At 41.9% G+C, this 12,044-nt stretch overlaps 1 protein-coding gene across 1 annotated transcript; it reads left to right on the top strand.

The window, feature by feature from the left end:
* The first annotated feature begins 852 nt into the window (after positions 1–852).
* GGCT (gamma-glutamylcyclotransferase) lies at positions 853–10,546 on the top strand. Its single transcript, XM_043589190.1, has 4 exons — positions 853–1,503; positions 5,720–5,865; positions 7,261–7,396; positions 9,952–10,546. Exons 1-4 carry the CDS (start codon positions 1,363–1,365, stop codon positions 10,093–10,095), a joined length of 567 nt encoding a protein of 188 aa, XP_043445125.1. The 5' UTR covers positions 853–1,362; the 3' UTR covers positions 10,096–10,546.
* Positions 10,547–12,044: the final 1,498 nt, after the last annotated feature.

The raw sequence follows: 12,044 nt of genomic DNA, 5'->3' as shown, positions 1-12,044 counted from the left end.
AATTTTCTTAAATTACCACTTTTCAGAGTAAAGAGTTGCTGTAATAGTCACCATGGCAAATTAGGTTTTTAAAGATTGCTTTTTATATTTGGTTTACTCTTTTGGTGGGACTTTTCTGTCTGACATTTTCAATCAATTGCAGTCATTATTTTTTGGTACTCAAATTGTTCTACTTTTGGCCAGTGGGCATTCCTTCAAGCTGGCTCCCATGTCCTTCTGAAAGGACCTCATTTTTCTTGGATACTTCCAGACTTTGTCACAAGATGTTCCAACCGCTCCTACTCATTCCTAGCTTTTGACCTGGCATAAACAATTTCTCCGACGATCCCTCATACCTTTTGGTGGAGAGTGGTGTTTAGAAATAAAAATCTGGGTACCAAGGATAGCCAGCCATTCCCCTGAGTTTAAATTAATACTTTCATTTCAAAGTTTAAGGATACAAGGTTTTATTTCATTGTTCTTAGGCTTTTATATCTTATTTTACACTGGAGTTTTTGCTCCTAATAACATTAACAAAACTATTCTTTAAGTACTTACACCAACCCTGTGAGATAAGGGATCATAAGTTATGTAACTGTGATCATAATTTATAAAAAGGAGGAAACAGATGAGAGCTGCCCAAGCGTACGTGGCCAGTAAATGGCATCATCGGGATTTGAACCCGACTCGCTACTTCCGTCGGGGAAGGGAATCCCAGACATTCGGAGGGGCTTCTCCACTCAGATGATCAGGGCTGGGGAAGCCGGAACCAGCCTGTGGGGGGAAGAGACCCGTAGTGAACGATTCCTCCAAACCGGGAGGGCGGTACGGGAGTGAGCTGCCAGGTGAGGGAACCGTCGGAGGCGCGGCCAGGGCAGCTGTTTCGCTTCAGGGGTGCCCAGAGCTACCTAAAATGCACCCACAGCCAGGGAAGCACGCTTGCGCCACCTGAAGCTGAAAAAACAAGGCTGGGACGCTCGCCGAACGGCCCCCTAAACCGAACCCTCCAGACCTGACCCACCTTCGCGTAGTGCCGGCCCATTCACCAATCAGAGGGAGGCTTGAACACCGGGGCGGGACAACAAGAGGATCATGTCCAATGAAGAGTCGGCTCCCGGTCGCCTCAGGTCTGAGTGTTTCAGAATCCTTACTGGAGAATTGAGAGGAGGTGATGGGCTTGGCCAATCAGATGGGGTGACTCAACATTTGTGACCGGCAGCCAATCGCAAGGGCGGTCGCATCCGACTCGCCGCGCCCACGCTTCCCGCGTTTCCCCTAACCCTAGAGTCGCCGGCCGGTTTGCCACTGAAGTTGGGACGCTCGCAATCGTCTCCTCACGGTCTTGCCGCCGACACCCCTGCGGTGCAGGTGTCTGGGTGGAGCATGGCGAATTCGGGCTGTGAGGACCTCCGGGGCCAGGAGGGGGAGAGTTTTCTGTACTTCGCCTACGGTAGCAATCTGCTGACCGAGCGGATCCACCTCCGAAACCCATCAGCCGTGTTCTGCTGCGTGGCCCGCCTGCAGGTCAGTGCTGCCCGCGGCCCTTGCAGCGTCGTGCCCATCCCTCGGACGAGGGAGCAGGATTTCCAGAAGTCGCTTCCTCAGGGCCGGGAATCCACCTCTCGCTGATGAGAGTACGTCGGGGCTCTCTTCGCCGTCTGGGTTCTGCCCTCCTGAGCAAGCCCGTCTGGGTCTCCTAGAGTCCCCTCCTAACTTTCCCTAGGCTGCTCGTTCTGCCCAGGTCCGGCCACCCCTCTCGTGCCCACCCGCTGAATGGGCACGCTCACAGGATCCATTCGCTTGGTGCCTGAGACGCCTTCTCCAACCCCAGGGCAGAGAATCGGTTCCTTTCTGTTCCCTCCCACACCTTCGCTGCAGGACTTGTCACCTGTTGTTGTAAAACTCCATTCACCCGCCTTTTGCTCCTGATTGGAGAGGTCCTGAAAGCTGGGAGGGAGTCTCATCCGTAGTGAGGGCTGAGCTCAGCTAAGTCCAGTGTCTGGATGAACCATAACCCACCTTGGTAAAAATCATTGCTCTTCACTACAGTCCATTCCTTCATTTGGTAGATGTTCTTCCCTGCAGATACAAAGGTGATTGAGTAAAGTTGGCTACTTTGAGGACCTCTAGGTCTATAGGAGGTAACACGCAAAAAAGAAAGAAAAGAAAAGAAAGAAATGAAAGACGGAAAATTGTGCAAAACCTTTTGACATTGTTGAATTAGGCATGGTCTCTGCTGTTGTTGTCGGGGTTCTTATTTGCAAACAACAGAAAGTGGCTGATTTCAGCAGAAAAAAGAATGTGTTGAAAGGCTGTTGGAGGGCTCATGAATGACCAGGAAGGTAGGACTACGGAGCTGAGAAAACAAGCAGGCCTAGGGGTGCCTGGCTGGTAGGTGGAGCATGCAACTCTTGATCCCAGGGTGGTGAATTCAAGCCCCACTTTGGGTTGTGGAGCCTACTTAGAAACACACACACACACACACACACACACACACAGAGGCAGGCATAAAGGAAACCACAGCCACCATAACAGTCAGTATCACAGACAGAACCAGCCCAGGAGGCCGCTGGTACAGCACTGCTGACCTTGGTAAACATGGACACTGCAATGTGCATCACTGACACCACCTGCTCTGGACCTTGCCTGGGTTGCCACCACTACACCCCTGCAGTTCCTGAAACCTAAATGTGGCCACCACCTCCAGGGTGTAGTTTCTGCCGTCCTTGGGCACTAGCACCAGCTTCTGATTCAAAGCCCCACATGGGTGTCCTGACCGGCTAGCTCTTGGCTAGTGCCTATGCCCTGACTACCAGCAAAGCTGGGAGAACCAACTGTTGGCATTTGAAGCTTCAAAAATGGGAGGTGGGCTATAGAACTTTCTACCCATCTCCCAGACTCAGAAGGTAGGGAATTGCCGAGATGTGGAAAAGAAGTTCAGATGCTTATAGTTGGGACCAATGGAAGAGCTATCAAGCAAATGATTATTCATTTACAGATATGGTGAGTTTAAAAAGGAGACATGTTGTACCTTCCTCTCAGTTTTACCTTCCTAAAACCAATCTTTTTTTTTTTTAACGTTTATTTATTTTTGAGACAGAGAGAGAGCATGAACGGGGGAGGGTCAGAGAGAGAGGGAGACACAGAATCGGAAACAGGCTCCAGGCTCTGAGCGGTCAGCACAGAGCCCAACACAGGGCTCGAACTCACGGACCGCGAGATCATGACCTGAGCCGAAGTCGGACGCTTAACCGACCAAGCCACCCAGGCGCCCCTAAAACCGATCTTTAAAAAAAAAAAAAAAGAAAAAATGAAGGCTTTAAAAAAAGGGTGGGGGAGGGTGGATGTACTAGGTGCTATGGAAGTGTATGTAAACTTGGAGTCCCGACCTAAGAGCTCAGTAAAGCTCTTCCTGAAAATACGACTTTTAAGCTGAGACCTGAATGATTGGGCGGGGGGAGGCAAAGAAAATAGAAGGGACAGCATGTACAAATGTCCTCAGGAAAGAAGAAGCTAGATCATCCAGCTACTATGGCTGGAGTTCAGTGTGTGAGGAGGATAAAGAATGATGACTAGAGGTAGGAAAAGGGTCACATGTTATAGGACCACAGAAGACTTTGGTTTTTATCTTGAGAGCAATGAAAAGCCCTATTGCAGAATTTCAGCAAATGAGAGGTCAGATTCACAACTTTGAAAGCCCTTTCTGGTTGCAGTGGGAAATGGATTGGAAGAGGGAGACAACAGTGAACGTGGGAAGCCCGGTTAGAAAGACTCTGAAGCAATTCATGCTAAAGATAATGGCACCTTGAACTGGAGTGGTAGCATTCGAGAGTAGATGGGTTTGGGAGATATTTAGGAGATAACAGTGTTAAGCCTTGGTGACTGATTGTGAAGGGAGGAGGAGGCAACGGGTGACTAAGGTTTTTGCTGCAATAGCGTGGATGATGGTGATGCTTGTAAAGAGAAGAGGAGCATCAGTTTTGGCGGGAAAGTTAAGCTCAGTTTGAACATACTGAGTTTGAGATGCTGGTTATACATCCAAATGAGCAGAAAAATATTAGTGATCATTGATTAAGTATTCACTGTCTGGGAGGCCCTGTCCTAAGCACTCTTGAAGTTTAGAAGAGAGATCTGGGCTGGATTAAAAGAGAATTGGGGGGCGCCTGGGGGGCGCAGTCGGTTAAGCGTCCGACTTCAGCCAGGTCACGATCTCGTGGTCCGTGAGTTCGAGCCCCGCGTCGGGCTCTGGGCTGATGGCTCAGAGCCTGGAGCCTGTTTCCGATTCTGTGTCTCCCTCTCTCTCTGCCCCTCGCCCGTTCATGCTCTGTCTCTCTCTGTCCCAAAAATAAATAAACGTTGAAAAAAAAAAATTTTTTTTTAAAAATTAAAAAAAAAGCAGCAGAAAAGTGGAACTTGGATTTAGTAATAGACAGCCAGTACCTAGTGTGGTTGTAACTTGTTAACAGCTCTCCTGATGTCCTGCCAGGGCTACTTGGTTCTAGAACATCCAGTATACCAACTAAAGGTACTGGTCACTCAAAGCAGCCTTTTTCCTGAATGTCTGACATTTTTAAGAAAATAAGGGGGCGCCTGGGTGGCGCAGTCGGTTAAGCGTCCGACTTCAGCCAGGTCACGATCTCGCGGTCCAGGAGTTCGAGCCCCGCATCGGGCTCTGGGCTGATGGCTCAGAGCCTGGAGCCTGTTTCCGATTCTGTGTCTCCCTCTCTCTCTGCCCCTCCCCCGTTCATGCTTTGTCTCTCTCTGTCCCAAAAATAAATAAACGTTGAAAAAGAAATTTAAGAAAATAAGGTGATAAAGATTAATTATTAACCTTAGATTTAATATCTAGTCCAACCTTTTTAATTTTATTATTAAGGAAACTAAGCTCTGGAAAGATGGAAAGAAATTTTCCTACACCAAACAACCAAAGAAGGGTTTTTAATCTTCCTCAGGATTATCTCCTCCGATTACCCATCCCTAACCAGGGAATAAGCAAAACTAGCAACCTGGCTCCATTACTTATTAGTTGTGAGATCTTGGACAAGTTACTTGATCTTTATAAACTACAGGGGTTTTTTTGCTGTTGAATGAGTAAAATAAAGTTGTTGGCAGGATAAAAATGAGAGTCCATGTAAAGCTCATAGCACAGTGTATGTAACCTAGTAAAGTTCTAGTGCTAACTGCCCTTATGATTATTATAATAGTACAATTCATGAATGTTAGATGAATAAGTATCCAAATCACCCTCAAAATGCCAGCTCCTTGAGGAAGTAGTGATATATGCTGTTAGGATACTCTCTACATACGTAAAAGTAGAGAAAAGGTTATAACCCCTACACAGCTACTCATCTTCAACAATTATGTGTACTATGGTTGTCTCTAAATTAAAATCTATCAGTATGTAGGTAGACTGGGAAGTAATTTTCAAAAATGAAAATAGTTGTGTTAAGGCATTGGGATTATGGGGTTTTTTTTAAACCTTCAAACCTGTTTATGGTAAGATATGTATACATCTAATATATTTAGCATGTGTTTCATTTTTAAAGAAGAATATGAAAAAATAAAGTTGAGATCTGGGTCCTTGTATATCTTTGTATTTTTTACAGTTTCTTACGCAGAGAAGGAACTCAAAGTTTGTGTTTTAATTGCATGGAGTTCAAGGTAAATTTTTTTTTTATTTTGAGGAGGGAAATTTTGGTTCCAGTGGATATTGATCCTGTCTTTTTGGTTTCCTTTGTAGGATTTTAAGCTTGACTTTGGCAATTCCCAAGGCAAAACAAGTGAAACTTGGCATGGAGGTATAGCCACCATTTTTCAAAGTCCTGGCGATGAAGTATGGGGAGTAGTATGGAAAATGAACAAAAGCAATTTAAGTTCTCTGGATGAGTAGGTGGCTTCTAATTATAAGTTAAATAATAACTAATTCAGAAAGTGGATCATATGCAAAGATGTGTATATGTGTATTGGTTTTTCAAACCATATACTATATTCTTTATACTTTAGGGTTAATATAAAGGTATATTATGCATTTTCTAAAAAGAAAAGCTAGGGGTGCCTGGCTGGCTCAGCCCATAGAGCGTGCAATTCTTGATCTCAGTATTGTGAGTTAAAGCCCCATGTTGGGCATAGAGCTTACATTTAAAAAAAAAAAAAAAGGCCTAGAAGGGTCACTCCTTTTTTTTTTTTTAACGTGTATTTATTTTTGAGACAGAGAGAGAGCATGAACAGGGGAGGGTCAGAGAGAGAGGGAGACACAGAATCTGAAACAGGCTCCAGGCTCTGAGCTGTCAGCAGAGTCGGATGCGGGGCTCAAACCCACAGACCGTGAGATCATGACCTGAGCCGAAGTCAGACACTTAACCGACTGAGCCACCCAGGCGCCCCTACTCTTTTCTTTTTAAATGAGGTTCATGCCCAGCATAGAGCCCAATGGGGGGCTTGAACTCACAACCCTGAGATCAAGACCTGAGCTGAGATCAACAAGAGTTGAACACTTAACCAACTGAGCCATCCAGGCACCCAGAGGTCACACATTCTGATTAAGATTTGGGGAGGATGTTTATAATCTCTTCTGCAAAAAATGGAAGCCCTTAGTTTTGTTCTTTTTATCTTTTATAAAAAAATCTCTTTGCAGTTTCGTATTGTGAAAAGTCACAAAGATGTTTGTAATTATTGCATTTTCTTAATTGGTTTCAAAGCAGTTCAATTTTTATTAGAGTCAGTTTTTAAAAAACAATTCTTTAAGGTAGCAGTTGAATCAGTAAAAAAGTAATAATAATTTGTAAAAACTTTGATGACATATCAGAAATGCTTTGATACTTTTTATAACTAGGACTCAAGAGTTGTATGGTAGAGCATGTATACAAAGAAAGCTGGCAGAATAGAGTAGGACTTGATAAGAACAGATTATCTGACATGCTTCATACTTTATGTCACTGGTGAATGAGAGTGAACCATTCTCTATTTTTCTCTGGGTGGATATTCTCTTGCTTAGTAGCCTAGAGAACAATGTTTAGGGGTACAAAGATTGAAATAACTACATTCAAGCATGTTTTCCAATAGACTAAATATAGAGATCTGTTAGAAGTATACCAAGTAATTGTAAGGCTGAGGCTTTCTACTTGGAATGCTAAGTTTACTTTTGATGTGGTAATTTTATAATATGTTCTACTATATCCCAATACATAGGGAGGACATATATCCATATACAGCTAAATTTTTAATTCAGTAAACTAACTTGGCTAAGTCATGTATGTTAAAATTTGGCTGTTCTGGTTTCAGGCAAGAAGGAGTTAAAAGTGGAACATATGTCCCAATAGAAGTTAATGTTTATACTCAAGAAGGAAAAGAAATAACTTGTCGAAGTTATCAGATGAAAAATTATGAGAGTGCTCCCCCATCTCCCCAGTATAAAAAGGTAAGCTACTTACAAAGACTTTTGGCGATTGCTCTTTAATTTTCACTGAGCTAAGCTAAAAAATATCTTGTTTTAATAAGACTTTGTGTATGTTAGATTCTACATGAACACTTCATTTTAATCAAAATGTTTTTAATGCAAATATGATATTTACCTAACATGCAAATGCAAATCGAAAGTGTTCAGATTTATTTGTAACGATAGAACCATGTTCCTAACATGTATTTATTTTAAAAAACTTTTAGGGGGCGCCTGGGTGGCTCAGTCGGTTAAGCGGCCGACTTCGGCTCAGGTCACGATCTCGCGGTCCGTGAGTTCGAGCCCCGCGTCGGGCTCTGTGCTGACCGCTCAGAGCCTGGAGCCTGTTTCAGATTCTGTGTCTCCCTCTCTCTCTGACCCTCCCCTGTTCATGCTCTGTCTCTGTCTCAAAAATAAATAAAAACGTTAAAAAAATAAATAAATAAAATAAAAAACTTTTGGAAATATACATGAGCCATAATTCTAGACATGTATTTTCTTTCCTAAAGTAGAAAATAACACATATATGTAAATTTTTGGTAGATTTATTCTATACATAGGCTTTTGTAATCATTTTTCTCTTCCACTAACCAGTATTTCATAGCACCAAGATTTATTTTTATGGAGAAAAAAATATATTTCCTACTACTGAAATGTTTCCATCCCTGGATGGAGGGAAAAAAGTCACACTGTCTTTCAAAATCAGAGAAACCACTCCCACAAGCATAGAAAAAGAATGTGGGATAGAAACCCCACCATCCCTTTTTAGAAACCCAAACTTAGGTACTATTGGAAGGCCTAATCAGGACATAGCACCTGGAGTGGATGACCCAGTTCCTGGGCCTAATCTGGAATTGTCTAGAATTAGCCTGGTATGGATCTGGGAAGTACAACTGAACATAGTTGCTATTTATTCCCTCATGTGTAATTTAGAGGTAGAGTAGGCTCCAGGATTAAACTAAAACTGCTCCCTATAAGCCATAAGTTAAAAAAAAAATTTTTTTTAATGTTAATTTTTGAGAGAGAGAGAGAGAGAGAGAAACAGAGCACGAGCAGGGGAGGGGCAGAGAGAGAGGGGAGACACAGAATCCAAAGCAGGTTCCAGGCTCCAAGCTGTCTGCACAGAGCCCGATGCGGGGCTTGAACTCACAAACCATGGGATCATGACCTGAGCTGAAGTCAGACATTCAACCAACTGAGCCACCCAGGCGCCCCAAACTATAACTTTTTTTGAAGAATCATGTTTTTTCTTAATAGATCATGCCAACTTCATACAATAATTTTTTGTCTTTTTTTTTTTAATATATATATTTTTTTCAACGTTTATTTATTTTTGGGACAGAGAGAGACAGAGCATGAACGGGGGAGGGGCAGAGAGAGAGGGAGACACAGAATCGGAAACAGGCTCCAGGCTCCGAGCCATCAGCCCAGAGCCTGACGCGGGGCTGGAACTCACGGACTGCGAGATCGTGACCTGGCTGAAGTCGGACGCTTAACTGACTGCGCCACCCAGGCACCCCTAATTTTTTGTCTTAATATAAAAATATTTTAAATTTGTTGGAATGACTAGAATCAAAAACATAAGAAATAACAAATGTTAGTGAGGGTGTGGAGAAAAAGAAAGCCTGATGCACTGCTTGCAGGAATGCAAATTGGTGCAGCCACTGTGGAAACCAGTGTGGAGGTTCCTCAAAAAATTAAATAGAACTATCATATGATCCAGGAATTCCACTACTGGGTTTTTACCCAAAGAAAACGAAAACATTAATTTGAAAAGATATATGCACCCCTATGTTTATCACAGCATTTATTTACAATAGCCAAATTATGGATGCTACCCAGGTGTCCATCAATAGTCAATAATATGGATAAATAAGATGTGTGTGTGTGTGTGTGTACATGTATGTGTACACAATATATATACAATGGAATATTACTCCGCCGCAAAAAAGATCTTGCTATTTGTAACAGCGTGGATGGACCTAGAAGGTATAATGCTAAGTGAAATAAGTCAGACAGAAAGACAAATACCACATGATTTCATTCATATGTGGAATTTGTGAAATAAAACAAATGAACAAACAAAAAATACCCAGACTCTTAAACACAGAGAACAAACTGGTGCTTGCCAGAATGGAGGTGGATGAGGTGATGGGTGAAATAGGTGAAGGGAATTAAGAGCACACTTATCATGATGAACACCAAGGAATGTAAAGAACTGTTGAATCATTATATTGTGTATCTGAAACTAATACAACATTGTATGTTAATTATACTTCAGCTTTTACAAACATTTTAAATCATGTTACTGAGTAAAATTGAAATTCAATGAGGATGTGTCATGTGACTTTGAAAACTCCCAGCACATTCATGCTTTGAGGGGAATGACTCTGTGTCTGTATTTTGTCCTATAATTATTTATTCTAGAGTTATCTGAAAGCTAATGTTTCACACTTGATACAGCACATGAAGCTGTGGTATATTAAATTATGTTCCTAACTAAAAGGTTTTTTGTTTGTTTGTTTAACCATTTCTAGGTCATTTGCCTAGGTGCAAAAGAAAATGGTTTGCCACTGGAGTATCAGAAGAAGTTAAATGCAATAGAACCAAATGACTACAAAGGAGAAGTCTCAGAAGAAATTGAAGACATTATCAAAAAGGGAGAAACAAAAACTCACTAGAACATAACAGAATAGATCTACAGATATTTTCTGTATGTGCTAATATATTTTTAACGTTTAGAACAGGAATCTGAGGTATCTCTGTGTTCAACAGTGCTCTGAAAGGATATCTTACTAAGGTGATTGCTTGTTTTCAGACTATAAAAAGAAACTAGGTTAGGAATTAGATGATTGAAAAGGGGGCCGGGAGGCACTGGAATGCATGACAAATGGATGCAGGTACTCCTATGAACAAAGTTATTTTCTGCATTTGAGTGTATCCTTGCTCTGTGACAAAGGAGAGATTTGCAATTTAATGATCGTGCTGGTGAATTGCTCTGCTCTGGGATTTTTTTTATCAGCTTAATGAAGAGCGAGCAAACTGCAGAGACAGCTGATGATAATTTTTTTTTTAATTTAAAAGTGGCATACTGTTCTTAGAGAAATAAATGTATTTGTGGTTGAACCTGTATTCCCTACTAAAGTACTAGATTTCACTTTAAGAGACTCATATCATCACACATACTGGGTCTGGCGTTGGCTCTACACAGTCCGTACTAGAGGATTATTGCATAGACTCTAGAACCACACAGCCTAGGATCAGTTATCAGTTCCACCACGTTCTAGCTGGGAGACTGGGTTTTTTTTACTTTGTGCTTCAGTTTCCTCATCTATAGAGTGAGGGCAGGTGAAACACCTATGTCTTAGGATTGTTTTGAGAAGTAAATATATGTAATGAGCTTCGAACAGAGGCTGACGCATAATAAGTATTAGAAATCACTAATGTTCTTATTAAAGAATTAAGTTTATACAGAGCCATCCTTGGAACAGTATTTTAAAGTAGAAGAGTCAAGATGATGAGGGAACACGTTTTATGGAGGCCCCAATTTGACTCTTGGCTTCTTAAATTTATTTACTGAACAAATGGAGGAAAGAAGAGTCATGAATAAAACAGCACTGGTTATTAAAAAATCAGATCTCTGGAATGCAGCGAGCTGGACTTTTGAAACAGGTTATTGGAATGAAGTGAGCTAGGTGCAGGAACATCAAGATTTGGTTTGTTCTCCTAGGAAAAATAACTTTTCAGCTACAGCTGCTGTAGTGGAACTGAACCATAGACTTCAGGTTAGATCATGTTTTATAGCTGTTACACCTCACTGTTTTCAAGTACACCCTCCAATATTCTAGTTTTCTCCAGTTCTTTTTTTTTTTTTTTAATTTTTTTTTTAATGTTTATTTATTTTTGAGACAGAGCATGAATGGGGGGGTGGCCAGAGAGAGAGGGAGACACAGAATCAGAAGCAGGCTCCAGGCTCTGAGCCATCAGCCCAGACCCTGACGCGGGGCTCGAACTCACGAACCGTGAGATTGTGACCTGAGCTGAAGTCGGATGCTCAACCGGCTGAGCCACCCAGGCGCCCCAAGTTTTCTCCAGTTCTTAACTCCTCCCAGAAAGACCAAGTTTGTCAGTACCTGGAACTCAGTTATGGTAATATAGTGAGCAAGGCTCAGTTTTGATGTAAAAATAGATTATTCTAGTAATCTATTTCACCCACCTAAAATGACAATTTTCATTAAGGAATTTGAAACAATAAAACCTTCATGTCTGGCCTTTTGACAAAAATCTGATAATCATGAGGAATATTGCTTTTCCAGTCGTTTTCAAAGAAGTACTACCAAATGTCGTAAACAAGGGATTTGCATTTCTACCAGTGATTTTGGCCCTCCATCTACAATACAACCAACTCCTGGATAGACTATTAACAGTTTTTGAAAAGCATTTCTGGGTTTGCAAGAAAATAAGGAAAATCTTCAAAGCATACCAATCCCTTTCCCACAAAAAGAAAGAAGATAAACTTTTCTAGCACTGTACCTGACATCTTTGCATACAAATCCCAATTATAGCCCTGGAATTTGACTACTAACCCTTGAGCAATCCTGCTGCAGGACAGGAAAACAACCTGAGAATT

This window comes from Prionailurus bengalensis, chromosome A2 (assembly GCF_016509475.1).
Source record: "Prionailurus bengalensis isolate Pbe53 chromosome A2, Fcat_Pben_1.1_paternal_pri, whole genome shotgun sequence".
NCBI lineage: Eukaryota > Metazoa > Chordata > Mammalia > Carnivora > Felidae > Prionailurus > Prionailurus bengalensis.
Note: the sequence above shows the minus strand (reverse complement) of the source record. Positions and strands in the feature narration are given on the sequence as shown.

What these genes read in the sequence shown, in the direction of transcription:
- GGCT (XM_043589190.1), top strand. Translation starts at nt 1,363, where the DNA reads ATGGCGAATTCGGGCTGTGAGGACCTCCGGGGCCAGGAGGGGGAGAGT. An exon ending in GCTGCGTGGCCCGCCTGCAG is followed by an intron (nt 1,504 to 5,719) that starts GTCAGTGCTGCC and finishes TTTCCTTTGTAG; the next exon opens with GATTTTAAGCTTGACTTTGG. An exon ending in CATCTCCCCAGTATAAAAAG is followed by an intron (nt 7,397 to 9,951) that starts GTAAGCTACTTA and finishes AACCATTTCTAG; the next exon opens with GTCATTTGCCTAGGTGCAAA.